General features: G+C 56.7%; 1 protein-coding gene across 1 annotated transcript; it reads left to right on the top strand.

The window, feature by feature from the left end:
* Positions 1–2,463: 2,463 nt before the first annotated feature.
* Positions 2,464–19,407, top strand: ARL8A (ADP ribosylation factor like GTPase 8A). The gene is made up of 7 exons (XM_064733130.1): positions 2,464–2,861; positions 10,906–10,986; positions 11,861–11,934; positions 14,396–14,489; positions 17,019–17,086; positions 18,021–18,091; positions 18,182–19,407. The coding sequence occupies exons 1-7, from the start codon at positions 2,739–2,741 to the stop codon at positions 18,229–18,231; spliced, it is 561 nt and encodes a 186-aa protein (XP_064589200.1). The 5' UTR covers positions 2,464–2,738; the 3' UTR covers positions 18,232–19,407.
* Positions 19,408–19,426: the final 19 nt, after the last annotated feature.

Below are 19,426 nucleotides of genomic sequence, written 5' to 3'. Positions count from 1 at the left end.
GCCAGGGGGGTTGGGGTCTGCTCCCAGGGATCAGGAACAGGAGGAGAGGGAATGGCCTCAAGTTGCACTGGAGGCAGTTTAGATTGGATATTAGGAAAGATTTCATCACCAAAAGGGTGCCCAGGCCCTGGCACAGTGGTGGAGTCCCCATGGACACGGTTCAGTGGTGACCATGGCAGTGCTGGGATCACAGTTGGACTCGATGATATCAGAAGACTTTTCCCATCTGAACAATCTTCTTATTCTATGAAAAAAAATATCTTCAAGGAGAAATTCCATGCAAGATTTGGAAGATTATGAATTTTTCACTGGTATAAGGAGTTCTGAAGGGGTGATTACAGAAAACAATGATATTTCTGCTTCCCAGGCCTCCCTTTAGGAGCACAGGGATCCTGAGCAGGCTGCAGCAGCTTGGAGAGCAAAACACTTTCTGTCTCCAAAAATAAAGTCAGCTTCCCTGTGACTTATAGCACATGAGGGAAACTTCCCCACCATTAATTGTCAGGGCTGTGAGGTGAATTGAGCTCTAACCCAGTTTCCCCATTTCCTGTGCACACCCATTTGTCTCAGGCAGCTCCAGCAGTGGATTCAGCATTTTGTGTCTCACAAAGCACCAGCAGCTGCTGCAATAAAGGACCTGCTGTGAGGGAACTGCAAACAGCCTGGTGTGTCAGTCCTTGCTTTAGGCCTGGCTCAAACCCCACGTGGATGGAATGAGCCCTGTTGGAGTGGCACAGCCAGGGAGCCCCTGTGTGGGAGAGCAGAGCAGAGCCAAGGCATAGCCACAAGGCAGATTTGCACCCCCAGCCCAGCAGAGCTGAGCAGGAACAAGGCAAGAGGGTTTAGAGACTGCTGAGCCTGATGGCTGAAGGCTGCTGAGGCAGCAGGCTGGGTACGGCTCTCACAGGAACATCCTCTGAGGGAGCTGTGCCTTTGGGTTGTGTCTCGTTCTGCAGGTGGGAATTGCCAGCTTCTGTGGCATTGCTCGGGGCTCCTGGCACCCCCTGCACCCCAGTGCCACCCTGGCTGCTGGACCCAGCTCTGCTACACACCCCACACCTGCACCCCCAGTTCTCCTGCACTGATCACACCCTGCACCCTCCAGTACCCCAGGACCTCTGCAACCCCTGCACCCTGCATCTCCCCCACCCACACTGCTCACACTGCCTGCACCCCTCAAACACCTGCACCCCCAGCACCCTCAGCATCCCTACAGCCTGCTCCTGAACCATCTCTGCACCCTGCAGCCTGCACCTGAACCATTCCTGCACCCAAACCATCCCTGCACCCTGCAGCCTGCACCTGAACCATTCCTGCACCCACTGCAGCCTGCGCCCAAACCATCCCTGCACCCCTGCAGCTTGCACTCAAACCATCACACACACATCACCTGGGGAAACCGAGGCCTGAGGCCAAGCACAGCCTCCAAAGGCACCAAAGCAGTGACTGTCCCACCACTGAAGAAAACAGGAGGTGGATGAGGTCCTCCCTGTGCCCATGGAGCTCCCATCAGAGCAGGTGCACCTCCCTCAGGGCTGGAGCTCCAAGTCCCCCCTCACCCACTGGTGCTCCCCGAGCCTCAGGAGCCAGGGGCCCTGCTGGGGCCTTGCCACCCTTGGTGTTCCCTTGGCACAACTCCTTTGGATGCCACCAGCCCTGGGCAAGGGGCACCCATGGCCAGGGGCAGCTCCTGCCGCGGCTGTACCTATGGCAGGTGACACCAGGGGGACAGTAGGGCAGGAGGGCAGAGGGGCAGCCCCACGGGCTGGCTCTGCCCTGCTGGGTGTGCCAGGGCTCCCAGTGGCACTCTCAGGTGTTTGGGGGGCTGGGGTGCAGGTACAGGTGCAGGATTGGGGTGTGCCCCATGGCATGGCTGGAGGGGCTGGTGCCAGCTGTGCCAGGGCACTGCCAGGGGTGCAGGGAATGCACCTGCCGGGTGCAGGTGACCAGCACGGGGGTGATGGAGGTGGAGGTGCTGGGTGCAGGTGACTAGCACGGGAGGCACAGAGTGATGGAGGTGGAGGTGCCAGCTACAGCGGGCACCAGGTGAAAAGGTGCTGGGGGCACAGGAGTGCAGGCTGGGGGATATTGGGGCTGCAGGAAGGCTGTGGGTGCAGGGGAGCTGGGGTCCAGGTGTGTCGGGGTGCAAGGGTGGGCTCGGGGGGATGTGCAGGGCTGTGGGGTACAGCGGTACGAGGGTGCACCCATCACCTCAGGATCTGAGGGTGCACTCCCCTCCTCAGGATCTGAAGAGCCCTGGGTTACCAAGGGTCGGGGATGCCGGCAGTGACCAGGGCAGGGCTGTGGGATATTCCGGCCTGTCCGGGCTGTCCGGTGTGCCCGTGCTGTCCCGGGGCCCGGCCGCTCGGTGCAGCGGCTCCTCCGGGCCGGCAGGGGGCGCGGCAGCGGGGCGGGGGAGGCGGCGCGCGGGCCCCACCCGGTGCGGCAGCAGGGCCCGCGGCGCGCGGACAATACCGGCGGCGGCTCGGCCTCCATCGGCTCCGCTCGGCCCCGATCGGCTCCGCTCGGCTCCACCCCGACTGGCCCCGCCCCGACTCGGCCTCGCTCGGCTTCACTCGGCCTCTCTCGGCCCTGCCCGGCCCGGCCGCGCTCGGCTCGGCTCGGCCCCGCTCGGCTCGGCCCGGCCCGGCCCAGCTCCGCTTTGCTCGGCCCGGCCCGGCTCGGCTCCGCTCGCCTCAACTCGGCCCCGCTTAGCGCGGCCCGGCCCGGCCGGCACCATGCTGGCGCTTTTCAACAAGCTGCTGGACTGGTTCCGGGCGCTGTTCTGGAAGGAGGAGATGGAGCTGACCCTGGTGGGGCTGCAGTACTCGGGCAAGACCACCTTCGTCAACGTTATCGCGGTGAGCCCGGGGACGCTCTGCATCGCCCCATCCCCGAGGGGTCACGTGCCCACCAGGGCTTCACCCTTGGACCCCCATTGCACCCTCATTGTACCCCCATTGCATCCCCATTGTACCCCCGTTGTAACCTCATTGTACCCCATTGCATCCCAATTGCATCCCCATTGCACCCCCACTGCATCCCTATTGCACCCCCATTGTACTTCTATTGCACCCCCATTGTACCTCCATTGCATCCCCATTGTAACCCCACTGCATCCCCATTGTACCCCCATTGCATGTCCCCATTGCACCCCTGGATATTCTCAGAACGTCTCCACCCTATCGCACTCCAGCCTGAAAATGCCTTTATGGAGGGGGTGCAGGCTGTGGGTGCGGGATGCAGCAGTGGGGTACAGTGTCGGGTACAGGCTGCAGTGGGGTGCAGTGTGGGGCACAGGGTGGGCTGCAGTGTGGGGTACAGCAGTGGGGTACACGGTGGGGTGCAGGGTGGGGCACAGTATGGGATGCAGGGTGCAGGCCCGGGGCAGCCCAGGCCATCCGCAGCGTTTGCTCCCCACATCCCCGGAGCCGAGGGAGTGCTCGGGTCCGGCTCGGCCCTGCCCTGTGTTCCGGAGCCCCGGCCGTGCTCAGCGGTCGGTACCGGTGTCGGTGCCCTGTGGGCCGGGCAGTGACGCCCGGGCACTGCGGGAGCTCCGCTCTCGGTCCCATAGCAGCAGCGGGCGCTTTGTCATGGTCGCTGCCGCCGCCTCAGGACGGCCCTGCCGCGCTCGGTGCGGCCGGGGATCCTTCCCTTGGGGCCGGTGTGGAGGTGTTTGCCTTCCTTCCTCGGGAAGCACGAGGTGCCTCACCCAGCAGCGTGCTGTGGGTGCGGGCCGCTCCTGCAGCAGCACCGAGCGGGGCAGGGCAGCGATCCCACCCCGGGCCCCTCAGCCCCGGCCTCTCCCTGGCCGCGCTGCTCATCCGCGGGCTCCCTGCATCCAGCACAGCTTCGGGAGCTGCTGTCCTGGATCCCGAGCCCAGGGCGTGGCTTCACTCGTGGGGATGCTCGGCAGGCTCCCCTCCGGCTTTTTGGGTTGTTCTGGGGCTCTCAATAGTGATGGTGCAGGGCGGGAGGATCCTGAAGGGTGGGTTTGGGCTGTTCATGGAGGGAGGTGGATGCAGATCCGCCCTGGTTCCCCCACTGGTCCCTGGTCCCTCCGAAGTCTGCCTGCCATGGCTCCACAGAGTGAGTTGCTGGTGCTTGCTCAGGGTGCTGGAAGCTGCTGGGCTCTCAGAGGGGATTTTCAGCTCATGGAGGCTCTGTTGCACTGGAGCCATGCTCTTTGGGAGGTGCTGAGCGACATAAATGTCCTTCCTGAAGTGTCTAGGGGCAGAGAGAGGACACCCCAAAATGCTTTTCATCCTGGAGATGGTGGCACTCCTGCTCTCTTGCTGGAAGTCACTTCTCAGTGCTCCAGTCTCCTGCTGGTTCCTCCCATAAACCAACACCAGCATCTGGGGTCAGGGAGCATTTTGCATCTGGGGCAGTGACCCTGAACACCAATCCTATTTTTGTGAGACCTCTCCCTGCCATTTGCATGTTTAATAGTCAATTTTTGTAATCCCATGGCAGGGTTGGACGTGGTGGTGCCACGTGTGAGCTGCTCCTGCTCTTGGTCTGCTGGGTGCTGCTGCCTGTTAACAGCACTCAGGCTACCTTAAAAATGGCAAACTAATTTAGTGTTGGTTTTAATCACCCAGTTAAGCTGTGAAGGGTGATGGAGCTTTATCCCAGAGCTGCTGCACTGTTCTGCCTGCAAAGGACAACCCTGAGGGTTGGTGTTCCTCAGTTCCCTGTTCCCCATGTGCCTCCTCCTCTCCCAGCCACATCTGGAGCAGACAGAACTCACTGTGAGCATTGTGGGGTTTGCTTCTGTGAGCAAATACTTTGTACCTGGCACTTTAACTGTGGGCAAGACCCCACTGGCAGGACCCATGCACTGGGACTCTCTGCCTAGCCAGGATTGCTGGTGTCAAGCCCGGCACAATGAATTTTGGGGAATTACAGCAGCTCTTGAGGTGGCTGGAGTTGGCACCATGGCCTGCTGGTCTGCCAGGTTTGTTGTGGGGTGTTTGAGACCCTCACACAGCAGTCAGGCTCAGGGTGCTGAGTTTGGCCTCTCAAGTTATTTGGAAAGTTCAAGTTTTGTGGCAGATGGACACAAAAAGGGGCACCCACTTTTGAGAAGATATCCTGGAAAGAAGGACTTGTTGGGCACAGTGAAACAGGAGCATAGCACAGGAAACGCCAACTCAACAGGAACTGCCTGACAAAGTCTGGAGGTGCCTGGCTTTAGGGTGTTGCAGTGGGGTTGTTGGAAGGGGAAATAGCTGTGATTTGGGCTTTGTGAGGGGATAAAACCTGAACTGGAGAAGCGTGGGATTTTGGGGTGTTGGAGAGATATCACAAGAAGGCAGAAGGTCCTTTCTGGGACCAGAGCTGCTCTGGGGGTTGGCACCAGCCTTTTCTTGCAGGAATTGTAGCTGCAGCTGACTGAGAAGTTGATTCTGGTTCCCTGGCAGGTGGGCGCTCCCTCCAGCAGCCAGGCTGTGCTTGTGCCCCACAAGGGCTTTGCTGAAGGCAGCTGTGATCAGGGTGACACCTCCTGGGTCACCTGCCTGGGGTGGGAACTTTGATTTTCAGGACTTATTTTTCTTTTCCTAGCTGTTGGTAGCTGAGGCTTGAAGTCTTTCCTGCAAGGAGAACTGTAGATACACATCTGGTCTTGATTTACCCTGAAGCTAGTGGGCTTTTAGCTGCCTTTTCTGCAGTCTGGTGGTGCCATGGGTGACTCAGGGGTGTTGAGAGCTCCTCAGAGGGTGCTGGGGCCCAAAACCTGTCAGTGCAGGCTGTGGTTAGAACAAGAGAGCATTGCTGCTTTTTAACATCACATGCTTTCTACCTGTGCTGGAGCCTTCCAAGAGAGTGGAGGCACAAGTGCCAGGGTGTTGGAGATGTGGTGGGGGTTCTGGGGCACCATCCTGTGCTCCAGCCCTGCCTGGAAAGTGATTGAATGAGACAGTGCTGCAAGAGGGAACATGGAGCTCCTGGAGCCACTTCAGTGGAGGCTGTGAAGGTGCTGACAGGACTGGAGCATGTCTGTTATGGGGACAGGCTGAGGGAGCTGAGGCTGCTGAGCCAAACAGCCAAAAAGAAATGGCTGAGAGGGGCCCTCATCAGTGTCTGTCAGTGTCTGCAGGGAGGGCTCAGAGGATTCACCAGGCTGTGCTCCCTGGGGCCCAGCACTGGCACAGAAGGAATGGACAGGAGCTGATGCCCAGGGAGTTCCACCTGGACATTTGGAAGAACTTCTTTCCTGTGCAGTGACTGTGCACTGAACAGGTGCCCAGAGAGGTGAGGAGCCCCCGTCCCTGGGGACATTCCAGAGCTGTGGGGTGAGCCTGGTTGAGCAGGGGGGTTGGATCAGGTAACCCACCGTGGTCCTTCCAGCCTGACCCGTCCTGTGAAACCACATCAGCCTCATGATGGCTCCAGGTAGGATGTGGATGGTGGATGGTGGGGCAGGTGCCAGCTCTCCAGCAGGGATCTCAGGGAAGGCATGGCCTGGTAGTGGCTCAGAGCACTGCAGAGCTCAGCAGCTGCTCCCACCCCTCCTCAGAGAGACACTGACCCCTTGGGCAGCCAGCTGACCCACCTGGGCAGGAGGTGCCCTGGATGAGCCTGGGAGGGAATGTGCAGCTCCAGGTGTGCAAGGTGCCCAGGGTTTGCTGGGGTAGAGCAGAGAGGTGCTGAGGAAGTAGCAGAGAGATGTTCTGATGCATTTGCACTGGTCTGTCCTGTCACCCACCTCTCCCAGGAGCTCTGGGTATGCCCCACTGGGTGGGAGGTGGCTGTGGGTTCTCATTCTGCCTCAGATGCACACCTGGGCCCTCCACAGGTGTGTCTGTGCTCCTTACCTTCATAATGCAGAAGGTGTCAGGTTTTATGGAGGTTTTCTCCATATTCCTGGAAGAGGAGGAGAATCTGGCTGAGGCATGGTCTTGTTCTTCTGCTGCAAGCTCTGTTAATATGAGCCAAGAGAAATGGACAATGTGGCTTTCCTGAGATAGGATCCCAGAGTGGTTTGGGTTTGAAGGGACCTTTAAAGATCACCTTGTCCAACACCCTCACCATTGGCAGTCACATACAGGCATCTTCCACTGGACTGGTTTGCTCCCAGCCCCATCCAGCCTGACCTTGAACATTCCCAGGGATGGGGCAGCCACAGCTTCTCTGGGTAACCTGTGCCACAGCCTCACCTCTCACATCATAAAAGACTTCTTTTTTATATTTTTATATAAAATTTTCCCTCCTTTTCAGAGCTGAGACAGAGTTTAGCAGGGCCTCAAGTCCCACCTGGCAGGAGTGCCAGGCTGGGCAGTTTTGGGGATGCTCCAGGCAGTGGTGGGAGACACCCAGCCAAGGTGCTTTGGGCTCGTGCCTCTGTCCCAGGGAGGGCCATACTCTGGTGATGGAGACACAGTTGCAGAGAGCCAGGGCTGGGTTCCAGCTCTGCCATCTCTGCCCTCTGGGGAGCAGGGCTGCAGAGCAGCCTGCAGTGATGGATCTAGAGCAGGTCACATCACTCCAGTGCCATCCTGTGCTGGGACAGGGTGACACCACAGTGAGGAGCAGGGCCTGGCCACCTCAGCCCTGTGTGCTGCTCACAGGAGCAGGGAGCCTGAGGTGGCTTCTCTGCATGTGCCAGTGAGCCAAGGTTCCCAACCCTGTGTGGGCCGGGGTGGTGGCTGAAGTGACACGTGTATGTGTCAGGATGGGCTCAGCATGACCTGGGGACACCACTTATAACAACCCTTCACTTTGCCCTGGCAAAAGCTGAATTCTGGCCACCTCTCCCAGTGACCCAACTGGGGTTGGGCAGAAAGGTCTCTTGCCTTCCAGGCAGGGCACCAAGGCAGAGTGGTTTGGGCAGAGCAGTGGGTGACCCTGGTAAAACCAGCAATGAACTGGAGTCTGCAAAGACCTGATCTGCTATTTGTGGCCACAAAATCCATCTTGCCTCCGAAATTTTTGTGCTTCCCAGTGGAATTGGGTTGGACTCGATCTTGAAGGTCTCTTCCAACTCTGTCATTCTTGAATTCTCTGAATTCTGTTGTTTAGCAGTTGGTGTGGCTTGGCATCATCTTCAGGGTGAGCATGGATGCTATGTCCATTACATAACCAGAATTTGGGGGAAGAATGTGTCCAGTGAAGCTTTTGCTTGTCTCCATCTGGGTGCTCCCTGCTTTCCTGGCAGTGGAGCTGTGGATGGCTGGACCCTGCAGGGAGTTGAAAATGCGTTGAAGGCAGCAGCATCAGGATGGTTGGAGAGGGAAGAGGAAACTCTGTGTTTCCAGCACTGAGAGCTGCTTTCAGAGAGCAGCTGATGCAGGATGAGCTGATGGAGGAGGAGCATGTGCAAGATGCCTCTGTGGGTGCTGGGACAGCACGTGGGAGCCATGCTGGGGCACAGTGCCTTGCATTCCCTGCTCAGCCTGTTCTGGACAGCTCAGGTAGTTTTGTTGTGGCTCCATGGACAGCCTGGAGGCTGGGAGAGGGGTTTGGGGCAGGAGCAGGGCTGTGCTCACTCACACAGACATGCTCTGTCCCACTTGTGGGGGAAGGAAGAGGTGACTCCTGGCTCCTGCAGCTCACCCCTTCCTGGAAGAAACTTCTGTCACATGGGAACCTTATCTAGTGTGGCTTTTGCACAGCCAGCAGATGCCAGGATGTGTCTGCAATCCCTGAGGGAAGTGTCTGCAGCTTCCAAGAGCTCTTCAGCAATTGCTCTCTGTGCCCACTGATCAAAGCCTGAGAATTCTTTAATTTCACAGAGCTCAGCTGTGTGTTAAACCTCAGCCCATAGCAGATGTGCCCTGTGGATCCCTGCCTGCCTCCCCTCCTCTCCCCATGCCCTTCCTCACAGTTCTGTGTGGGTGCAGCATGGCCTGAGCACCCCTTGGCTGCTGGCTTGTGCTGCTGAATGCAAAAGGGATGTGAAAAGGGGAAGCAGGGGGTATTGCAGAGCCTTTGGAACAGCTCAGGAAATCCCTGAGGACTTGCTGATGTGGTGCATCTGGAGGAGCCACAGGCTCAGCCAGGCACAAAAATCTGTTTATGCCAAAATAGCATAAACTGACTTCCTGTTTGAGGTTTGTGTTAACTAAGAGAAAAGCCTTCAAGAAACTGAGGATTTTAAGGCAGTAAAGACCTGCTAGGATGAGTTTGGCCATGGTTGGTGGTTCCTGCAGGTTTCTGGCACTGATGGCTGAAATCCCCAAGGCTGCACTATCCTGGCTGTCAAACATCCTGCCCTACTGGCTCCTCTGCATTCCCCAGCATCCCCCAGGATGCATTTACAGGCCATAATTCTGGTTTGAGGTGAAGGGCTGTGCCAGCTCCTCTCTCCTGCCCCAGAGCTGCCACATCCCTGCTGGGACTGCCTGTGATGTCCCTCTGTGCTGCTGCACCTGGGCCCATCCTGCAGCCCTGGGATTTGAGCAGCACACTGGGGTGGGCTTTGCCAGACTGTCAGAGATGAGTGATGAGATGGTGGCTCTCACAATGAGGGGTGAACTTTCTGTGTGTGTTAAGAGAAGTTTTGTAGATGCAGAGTTGAGTTACTGTGATGTGTCCTCCCTCTCATTGTTATTATGGGATGGCTTGCTGCTCAGGGCATTGGGAGGGTTGGCTCGTTACTATGGCAACACCTGAGCTCCATCCAAGGTGCAAGAAAGTGACAGCAAGGAAGGGGTTAACTGACAGGATTTTAAGGGGGTCTAGAGATATAAAAGGGGGAGCATCCATTTTGAAGATAAGCATGTGGCTGATAGTCACAGGGACTCTGAGCACTATAATTTTTCCTTATTTAGTCCTTTTGTTGTATTTTTGTACAGATTTTATAAACCTTTAACATTTTAAAAGTGAGGGTTGTTTCTCACAGGACCCCTTGGTGAGTGCTGGGCCCAGCAGAGGGATGGCTCCTGCTCACTGCTCCAGCAAGCCTGACCTGTTCCACAGCAGGCTGGGCTGCTGAAGCCCCACAGGGATCTCATCATCTGCTGCATAAACTCAGCAGACACTGGAGCTGCACTGGAGCAGCTCTGGGGGCCCTTTGTGATCCCCAAGTGACCCAGCACAGGCAGGGTGCAGAACTGGGGGAGCAGTGCAGACAGCTCCCACTTGAAAGCAGAAGTCAGTCTGGTTTGAGCTGGGCCATGCATGATCCAAAGCAGAAGCATGAACCATGCTGGTGCCCCCAGGACCTGCAGCTGGAGAGAAGCTGGAGCAGGAGGTGCCTCCCTGGGTGGGGAGCCCAGCCTGAAACCCTGGGAGTCCTTCCAGGGCTGCCTCACCTGAGGTCCCTGCAGAGGAGCAAGGTCTCAGCCTCCTGCACAAAGGGTTTGAGAGAGCTGGGATGGGCAGTGCCCCAGCCCATGGGGACAGCAGTGAGCCCAGGGCTGAGGGTGGCAGCTGGCTGCAGGGTTGGGGCTGCACTGGGGCACCCAGGGCACCTGTGCCCATTGCAGCAGCCACAGAGTGTGGTTTAGGAATGGTATTCCCCAGTTTGGTACTCCCCAGTTTGGTGCTCCCACTCCTGTTAGGTGTTGGTTGCCTCTTGCTTCCCTTCCCCTCCAGCTGGAAGCACAAAAGGCAAAGGTGATGGGTTGAGATAAGAACAATTTATTAGAAACAGAAACGAGATAAGAAGACACTGAGAGCAACACTAATAATAACAAAAATGTACAAAGAGAGTGTGATTTACATGCAAAATGCTCAGCAAGCCCGGCACAATGACACAATGGCTTCCCTCTGCCCCCAGGCTTTCTCCCACTGGAAAAGAGCAGCATTCCCATGGCCCTGGTGGCACTGTCTCCTGGGCTCTGTGCTCCTGGTGTGGACCTGCAGGAGGGCAGAGCCTTGGGGTTATCCCAGGCTGTCAGCCTTGCTGCCCTGGCCCCATCCTCCACCTCCTAATGCTGTCCCCCCTTGTTCTTGCAGTCAGGACAGTTCAATGAGGACATGATCCCAACAGTGGGCTTCAACATGAGGAAGATCACCAAAGGAAATGTCACCATAAAGGTAAGATTGTTGTTACTGCTGGTGAGGGCTCTTGGGATGAAGGGTGAAGGTGATTCTTCTTCTGGAGATGGAAGAATTCCAGGGATCCCAGCTGCAGCTCACAGAATAGAAGCATGGCAGCATTAAGGGTGCAAAGTCCCTTTAAGATCAAGTCCAACCAGGAGTGCCATGTTCACCACTAAACTGTGTGTCCAAGTGCTACATCCAGGTGTTTTGTTAACATTTCCAAGGATTGTGGTTCCACCACCTGGAAGGGAAAGCTTTGCCCTGTTAGGGTTGCAGGTACCCACCAGAGGAGGTGGTGGAAGGGCTGTAGGAGATCCAGACTTGTGCAATGAGAGCCAGTGGAGGTTTCCTTGGATCTCTGGCTTACTGGTAGGAACTTGTGGATGTGGTCACCTTGCTAAGGGTGGCAGTGCTGGGAAAAACAGGTCATGGCTTGCAGTGGTGGTCTCTGCCTTGGGAGCAGAGGAAGAGGAGGGTTCTACCTGGATTTTTCAAGTGCTGGGGTTGTACTGGGAAATAGCTGTTGGACAGGCTTGAAAAGCTGGCTGGGGGACCTCTGGCTGCTGCAGGAACACCTTTGGGAGTGTGCTGAATGTTCTTAAATGGGAAATGCCTCAGGGGAATGGCAGCAGGTGTGATGGGCATGGGGAGGAGCACCCAGCATGGGCCAGGGGTCCCTCTGTGCCAGCAGAGGCACCCACAGGGGGTTCAGCATCCTCCAGCTCCCCTGCCTGAGGGTTCTCCCTTCTTTATCAGATCAGGAGCCTTCTCTGAGGTTTGGTGCACAGCCAGAATGCCCCAGGAGGGGAGGAAGGGTGTGGGGTGCTGGGCACAGTGCCAGGGTAACAGTGCCATGTCCCTGTCACAGCTCTGGGACATCGGGGGACAGCCGCGGTTCCGCAGCATGTGGGAGCGATACTGCCGTGGAGTGAGTGCCATTGTGTGAGTATCCTGAGCCCTGCTGGCACCCCCTGCCATGGTGTGAGTGTCCCAGAGCCCTGCTGTCACCCCCTGTCATCCTGTGAGTGTCCTGAGCCCTGCTGGCACCCTCTGCCATGGTGTGAGTGTCCCTGAGTCCTGCTGTCACCCCCTGTCATTGTGTGAGTGTCCCTGAGTCCTGCTGTCACCCCCTGCTGCTGCTGCTGAGCCTTGCCAGGGGCTGGGGGCATCACCCCACCCTGGGTTGCTGGGGTGCATTTGCTGCATGAGCTGGACACCAGTGTCAGGAGCTGGAATCACTGAATCATCACTGAGTCATGAAGGTTGGAAAAGGCCTCTGAGATCATTAAGTCCAACCATGAACCCAACACCACCATATTTATCCCCGAATGGTTTTTTAATATCTCCAGGGATGGTGACTCTACCACTGGCCTGAGCAGCCTGTGCCAGGGCCTGACCACCCTTTTAAAGAAGAAATTTTCCCTGATATCCCTCCTAAACCTTTCCTGGTCCAACTTGGGGCCATTTCTTCTGGTCCTGTTGTTTGTTTCTTTAGGAGAGCCTGACCCCCACCTGGCTCCATCCTCCTGTCAGGGAATTGGAGAGACAAGTCCCCCTGGAGCCTCCTTATTTCCAGATAGTTCCCCTGGGGATTGATGTGTACATGGGCTCTACACAGGTCCCTCCATCTGTGCCAGACCCTCCTCTTCCCTTGCAGCATCCCTCAGTCCTGCTCTGTTCCTCAGAGCTCCCGTTTCCAGGCTCCCATGCATTCTCTGTGCTGGCTGCTCACCACAGGGGCTCAGCCCTTCCCACAGGAGAGGCTGCTTTCCAGCTCAGGATGTTCATGTGCTGCCAGATAAATCTTGTGCTGAGAGCAGGAGTCTCACCTGCTCCTGAGTCAGCAAATCTGAGTGTCCCTGGCTGTCCCCTGCTTGCAAACAGTGCAGGAAAAGCAATCCCAGGGAGTCCAGGGATGAGCATAGCAAGGCACTCATGGGAAGCAGCTTGCCTGTTCCAAAGGACAGATACTGGTCTTGGGACACCATCCTGGGGTTACTTAAACCCAGACAGAAAATAAGATTTATGGGATCTTTCCCAAGTGACCATCCCCTGAGATTTGGAGGGCTGCTTTCTGTGCTGCCCTTCCCAATTCTAAACCTTACTGCTTGTTCTGCATGTTGGGACATGGCCTCAGACCTGCAGAGTGTTTTTATTACACTTTTTATTACAATGAGCTTTGCTGGAAATGACAAAATCTCTGTCCTTTCACTCCTTTTGCTGCATCCTTCCATAATGTCATCATTTTGTGGTTGTCAGGAAACAAAAGGACTTGTCAGCATCCATGCCACACTCCAGTCTGCCCTCATCACATTGAACTGTGTCAGGTGCCTTTCCCTTTGCTCTCAGCTCCCCCCTGTGCCCAACATGTCAAGGGCTGGGGCTGTCCCTGGGGGTGTTTTTTCCTCTTGGCACAGGTTCCCATTTTCCTGTGTTAAGCACTTTAGTAGTTAGTGCTTTTCCTATTTTCCTATTTTTAAATAACTTTTAAAAGTAATTTGGAGCCTCAGCAAAAGTGAACTGAGCTGTCTTAGGGTTTTTACAAACTAGCTAGGATTTATCTCTGCCTCTAGAACTTCCTAGCAAAGGACATTGTTGTGGAATGTATTCCTATTTTTCTTATTTTTAAATAACTCCCCAAAGCCTGATGAGGTGGTGTTTCTCACCCCTTCTCTCCCAGCTTCCTGATCTTTGAATTCAAGGCTGCTTTGATCAGTTGCTCACCCAAGTTTTGGCTTCACTGACATCATGTGCAGGATAAAAATTGGCCTTTAAGAACAAAATCCTTTCCCAAATCTCCCCTTCTGCTCAGAGGAGCATTGGTGGCCGCCAGCTTCACATCCTCGTGCTCCATGGTCCCTCCCAAGATTCCCTTCCATAATGTCAGAATTTTGGCCCTTGTGGTTGTCAGGAAACCAAAGGACCTGCCAGCATCCAGGTCACACTCCAGCCTGCCCTTGTCACATCGAGCTGGGTCAGGTCCCTTTGCTCTCAGCTCCCCCTGTGCCCATCCATCAATAGATGAGGAGGTCCTTCCCCTTCTTGGGTCATTGTCACCTCTGCATCCTCAGCTTCTCCTGCCTGCTCTGCTTGCCCTGGGTGTTTACATGGCAGCTCCATGTGCATGTTGGAGACCAAGTGTGTCCTGCAGCTCCTGCCTGGCCTTCCCTCACCCACCCTGTCACCTGCAGAGACAAGGATGAGCTGCTCCCCCACTCTGAGAGACATGAGGGGCTCTCAGCTCCACAGCCATCCTTGGGAAGAGGTGGAAGGATCTTGTTATCAACCCCCTCCATGTGCTGGCCCTGTTCCCAGTGAGCTGCTGTGGGAGGAGGTTTGGGGTGGCACAGACACAGCATGGAGATCTGGGCACCTGTGCTCAGGGCTGTCCCTTCCCTTGCAGGTACATGGTGGATGCTGCTGACCAGGAGAAGATCGAGGCCTCTAAGAACGAGCTGCACAACCTGCTGGACAAGCCCCAGCTGCAGGGCATCCCGGTGAGCCTCAGTCCTGCTGCCCAGGCTGGCACTGCCAGGGCCTGCAGAGAACATCCAGGGAGGGCTCCCCTTCCTTGGAGCCATCACTTCCCTGCTGCACTCTGAGGGACCAGCTGGGACAGTGACACTTCCTAGGGCAGAACTGGGCCAGGCACACAGAGGGACCTTTGGGGCAGACAGCACAGATCAGTCCCCCTGGGTGAAATCTCCTCTCACACGGATTTGCACTGATTTGTGCTGTGACAGGAAGGGGCTGTCTCCTGTGAGAGGGGCAGCTGGGCTGTGACAGGTGCAGGAGGTGGGACATGGGGCTGTGACAGCATCCAGGTCACACTCCAGCCTGCCCTTGTCACATCGAGCTGGGTCAGGTCCCTTTGCTCTCAGCACCCCCTGTGCCCATCCATCAATGCATGAGGATGTCCTTCCCCTCAAGGTGCAAGAGGTGGGACGTGTCACAGGTGTGCTCTACCTGTGTGTTGCAGCCTGAATTGCTGCTTGTAAAGTTCAGGCTAAAGAAGCAAAAAGGGACTTTGCATAATATCCACAGATGTGGAGTGAGATGTTCAGGTCCCAGCACACACACCTGGAGAGTTCTGCTTTCTCCAGGGGCCTGGGCACTGACCCTGGTCTTGGGCAGTACAAAGGTGTCTTGGTTTGGAAAGACAGGAGTCTGCTAAGGAAGGCAGGAGCCTCCCCTGAAATGGAGAATGTAAATCCTCCTCACCCCTCCAAATTGCTATAAATTTATATTAAGGGGCTCTCAGGCAAAAATATGGGAGCAGGAAATAACAGTTCTTTAATAGGGAAGAAATTAAAAGGATAAAATAAACAATGCAGTACACTAGAACAACACTGCCAGAGTCAGAACCCAGCCTGACACCCTGTGGGTCAGGCTGTTGGCAGCAGTCCCATTGGAATTGTGGCTCAGCCCTCCTGCAGTGTCAGGGCTGGTTCTGCTGGAGCAGGGATCCTGGAGAAAGGTGCAGTCTCTGCCTCTGAAGATCCAGTGGAAGAAGAGGCAGCTGCTGTTCCTCTGGGCAATCCAGTGGAGAAAACTCAAAAACCTCTGGATTATATCTGGGTAGGAATGCTTGGCTCCTCCCTCTGGGCTCACATCTCCCAATGGGATGCTGTAGTTCTTATCAGCCATGCAGGGACATTCAATAGCTGTTATCAGCAGATGTCCCCTCAGAGGGAGGTGTGATTGTGATCACTCAGAGAGAGATAAGGCAAATTGCCCACTTGACAGAAGATAATCTGCCATCCAGATGGTAATTAAAAACATCTTGCATTGCAATCTGGAACAAAAGGTGAGGGCCAGTCAGGGAATAGGGAAGGAGTGGCTCAGGAACACAGGAACAGACAGAGGAACAGGGGAAGGAGCCAGTGGGGTCGAACAGCTTTTTGAGGGAAGCTTCTTGTGTCTCCCTAGACCAAGGAATGCTCTCCAGGGTCTCCACACCAGTGGGGTGGGCTGTGCACCATCCATCCATTCCAAATCAGCATCCTTTGGAAGGAGCTAACTGAAGACTTGCCACGGATCCCCAATGTCCCTGCCCGCTAAATTCAGCTCCTGACACAGCAGGCTGCAGTCCCAGGCCTCTGGAGACTCTGTTCTGAGAGAGGCTCCTGATGGAACCAGGCTGGGGGAGATGCTCACCCTGAGCTGCTGCAGAGCCCAGTGCAGGCTGGCACTGCCCCATCAGGTGACAGTCACATGGCTGCTCCGAGGGACACACCAGTGATGACACAAACAGCTGGGTCTGCTTTGGGCTGCCTGCCTGCACTGTGGGGTCTGCCCAGCACCCAGGGCTGGCTCCTGCTGGATGCAGTCAGTGTCAGACATTTCACTTTCTGCTCAGAGACAGGAGAGGCTCCTGGGAGGGTGTCCTGGTGCCACAGCAGATGCTGCAGAGAGGATGAGCTGTGGTGTGACCGTGTTCACAGGGGTCTGAGGATGAGGGAAGAGATGAGGATCTGACTCCATGTTTCAGAAGGCTTGTTTTATTATTTTATGATATATATTATATTAGAACTATACTTAAAGAATAGAAGAAAGGATTTCATCAGAAGGGTAGCTAAGAATAGAAAAAGAAAGAATGAATAACCAAGGCTTGTGGCTTGGACTCTCTGTCTGAGCCAGCTGACTGTGATTGGCCATTAATTACAAACATCCACATGACACCAATCACAGATGCACCTGTTGCATTCCACAGCAGCAGATAACCCTTGTTTACATTTTGTTCCTGAGGCCTCTCAGCTTCTCAGGAGGAAAAATCCTAAGGAAAGGATTTTCCATAAAAGATGTCTGTGACACTGTGGGGCCATGAGCACTGGGAGCAGGGAGTACCCAGGAGATGCTGTGCAGGGCTAATTAAGGCAGTTAATTGAAGTGCTCTGCCTCCTGAGGGCTGCTGAAGGCGTTTCTCTGCCTGGGACATCCCAGTGGAGCAGCCAGGGCTGTGTGCTGGCACAAGCAGGTCCCTGCCTGCTCTGGTGGCTTCAGGTGTCTCCTGTCCTGCCCTGCAGGTCCTGGTCCTGGGGAACAAGAGGGACCTGCCCGGTGCCTTGGATGAGAAGGAGCTCATTGAGAAGATGTAAGTGTGCCAGTGTCACCTGGGGTACAGGGATGTGACACAGTGGGACCTCCTTGGGCACAGGGGGGTGGCACAGTGTCCCCCTGGGGCACAGGGGGTGTGACACAGTGTGCCAGTGTCCCTTGGGGCACAGGGGAGTGACATAGTGTGACCAGGGGGTGTGACACAGTGTGACGTCCTTGGGCACAGGGGGGTGGCACAGTGTGCCAGTGTCCCCCGGGCACAGGAGATATGACACAGTGTGACCCCTCCCCATTCTGCTGTGTCCCCCAGCAGGGTTGCCCATGTGGGGTGGCACCATGAGCCTGGGGTGGCACTGAGGGCCTGGGATGGCACTGTGGGCCTGGGTGGCTGGCAGACACGAGTGGCTGAGGATGATGTCTGAGGTGACACCTTGTGGAGACACAGAGGAGCTGGAGGCAGCAGTGCCAGGGCTGGTGCCACACGGTGGCGTGGGGGCCTGGCACAGCGTGGCACTGCCTGCTGGAGCTGGTGTGCCCCAGATACTGCCCTGACAGCGGGACTGGGCTCCTCCACAGGGGAAATCTGGGATGCTGCAGTGACTCCCAGCATTTCCAGAGCACCTCTAGACCTGGGCACCTGTGCAGCTGCCATTGCTGCCCCTGTGCAGCTGCCAAGGTGCCAGCCCTCCCAAAACCTCCCTGCCTCTCTGCAGGGCTGGGGGGACATGTGGAATTTGGTGGCTGGGGTCTCTGTGGGGTCGGGTCCCTCCTGCCCTGTCACACAGCCCCCCCAGAGCCCCCCCAGGCATGGAGCCATGGTGCCTGACCCACACACAGCTCCTGGGGAGGTGCTGCCCTGCCCTGTGCCCTGTCTCAGAGCCCTGAGAGACCCTTCAGGGGCTGCCCAGGGTGTCTGCCATGGCCACCCCACCCAGCCCAGAGTGTGCAGCCAGACCTGCTCCCTTCCCCAGGAACCTCTCTGCCATCCAGGACCGAGAGATCTGTTGCTATTCCATCTCCTGCAAAGAAAAGGACAACATTGGTGAGTGCTGGGGGCATGGGGGGTGTTAGCTGGGTACAGGGGGAGGTGACAGCCAGAGACAGAGGCTCTAATGTCCCCTTGCCTCTGCAGACATCACCCTACAGTGGCTTATCCAGCACTCGAAGTCCAGGCGGAGCTGAGGGCCCTGGCTGGATGGAAGCTGCCATTGTCCCAGCCCATCCTCTCCCTCCTGCTCTGTACCTCCAGCTCTCTCTCTCGATGGGTATTTTTAGGGGACCCCAGGCTCTGCTGACATTGGGGCAGAGTCCTTGTTTTTATTGTAAAGAAGATGTCTGACTGCCCTCCTGTCCCCTGTCCTCTCCTGCCCTCTCTTCCTCCATTTTGGCACTGTTCTGTTGTTGTCTGTGTATACAGTATATATATATGTATATATATTTTAATTTTTTAATTTAAGGGATAGTGCTGTTATTAAATTGGGCCCTGTGAGCAGTAGGAAAGCTGGGGCTCCCCAAGGCCAGCCAGGGGTCAGCATTGGGAGGAGGAGGAGGAGGAGGAGGAGGAGGGTGGTAGCAGAAGGCAGCCCTTGGGGATGGGGCTGTGCCAGCTGCAGGCTGGTCCCTGGGGCTCCCCTTTCCCTTCTCTGGGTGTCCTGCTGCTGCCTCCAGGCAAGGACCACCCTGGGGGTGTTGGGGGTGCCCACCTTGCCCCGCCTGCCTCGGGTTTGGGGTTGGGGGGATGTGTCAATGCCACCTGCAGGCTCCTCACCCCTCTGGGGGACAGGGATTGGCCACAAGCCACTGCCATCAGCCTCCCCCGGCTGCCTCCACTTCCCCAGGCCTTCTTTGGGGTCCAGGGCCACTTGTCCCCCTGCCCCACATGTCCCCTGCTCTTATGCCTGGCCAAATCCTGCCCAGTGCCCAGCCTGGCTGCTGGGGGATGATCTGGGGCACTGGTGCCAGTGCTGGGGGCCCAGCAGTGCCAGCAGCCCCTGGGGGAGCTGGGGCTGGCACCTGCAGCCCACCTGTCCCCTGTAACCTCCCAGGGGAGCTGAGCTGGCTCCCCACGTGCCAAGGGGCATCACCTGTGCCCAGCTGGGGCTGCTGGCTCTGCCCTGGCCAGGCACATCCCTTGGGATGCCAGGGAGGGAGGGAGGGACACGTGGAGGCACCTGGAGAGATGTTCAGAAATATCTGTGCACCCTCAGTGCTGCTCACAGACCCAGGGGTGTGCTCTGTGCCTGCTCCCCATGCCCCATTCCCCATTCCCTGCTCCCCATGCCCCATTCCCCATGTTTGCTCCACATTCCTACTCCCTGTGCTCTGCTGTTTGTGCCTGCTCCCCATTCCCTGCTCCCTATTTCCACTTCTTCCTCTC

The sequence above is a fragment of the Zonotrichia leucophrys genome, chromosome 26, assembly GCF_028769735.1.
Source record: "Zonotrichia leucophrys gambelii isolate GWCS_2022_RI chromosome 26, RI_Zleu_2.0, whole genome shotgun sequence".
In the NCBI taxonomy this organism is placed as follows: domain Eukaryota; kingdom Metazoa; phylum Chordata; class Aves; order Passeriformes; family Passerellidae; genus Zonotrichia; species Zonotrichia leucophrys.
This window is presented reverse-complemented; position numbering and strand designations above follow the sequence as displayed.

Excerpts from the sequence above, each read along its gene's own strand:
- ARL8A (XM_064733130.1), top strand. The coding sequence starts at position 2,739 with ATGCTGGCGCTTTTCAACAAGCTGCTGGACTGGTTCCGGGCGCTGTTC. Across the intron at positions 10,987-11,860 it reads AAGGAAATGTCACCATAAAG|CTCTGGGACATCGGGGGACA; the intron begins GTAAGATTGTTG and ends TCCCTGTCACAG. Across the intron at positions 17,087-18,020 it reads AAGGAGCTCATTGAGAAGAT|GAACCTCTCTGCCATCCAGG; the intron begins GTAAGTGTGCCA and ends TCCCTTCCCCAG.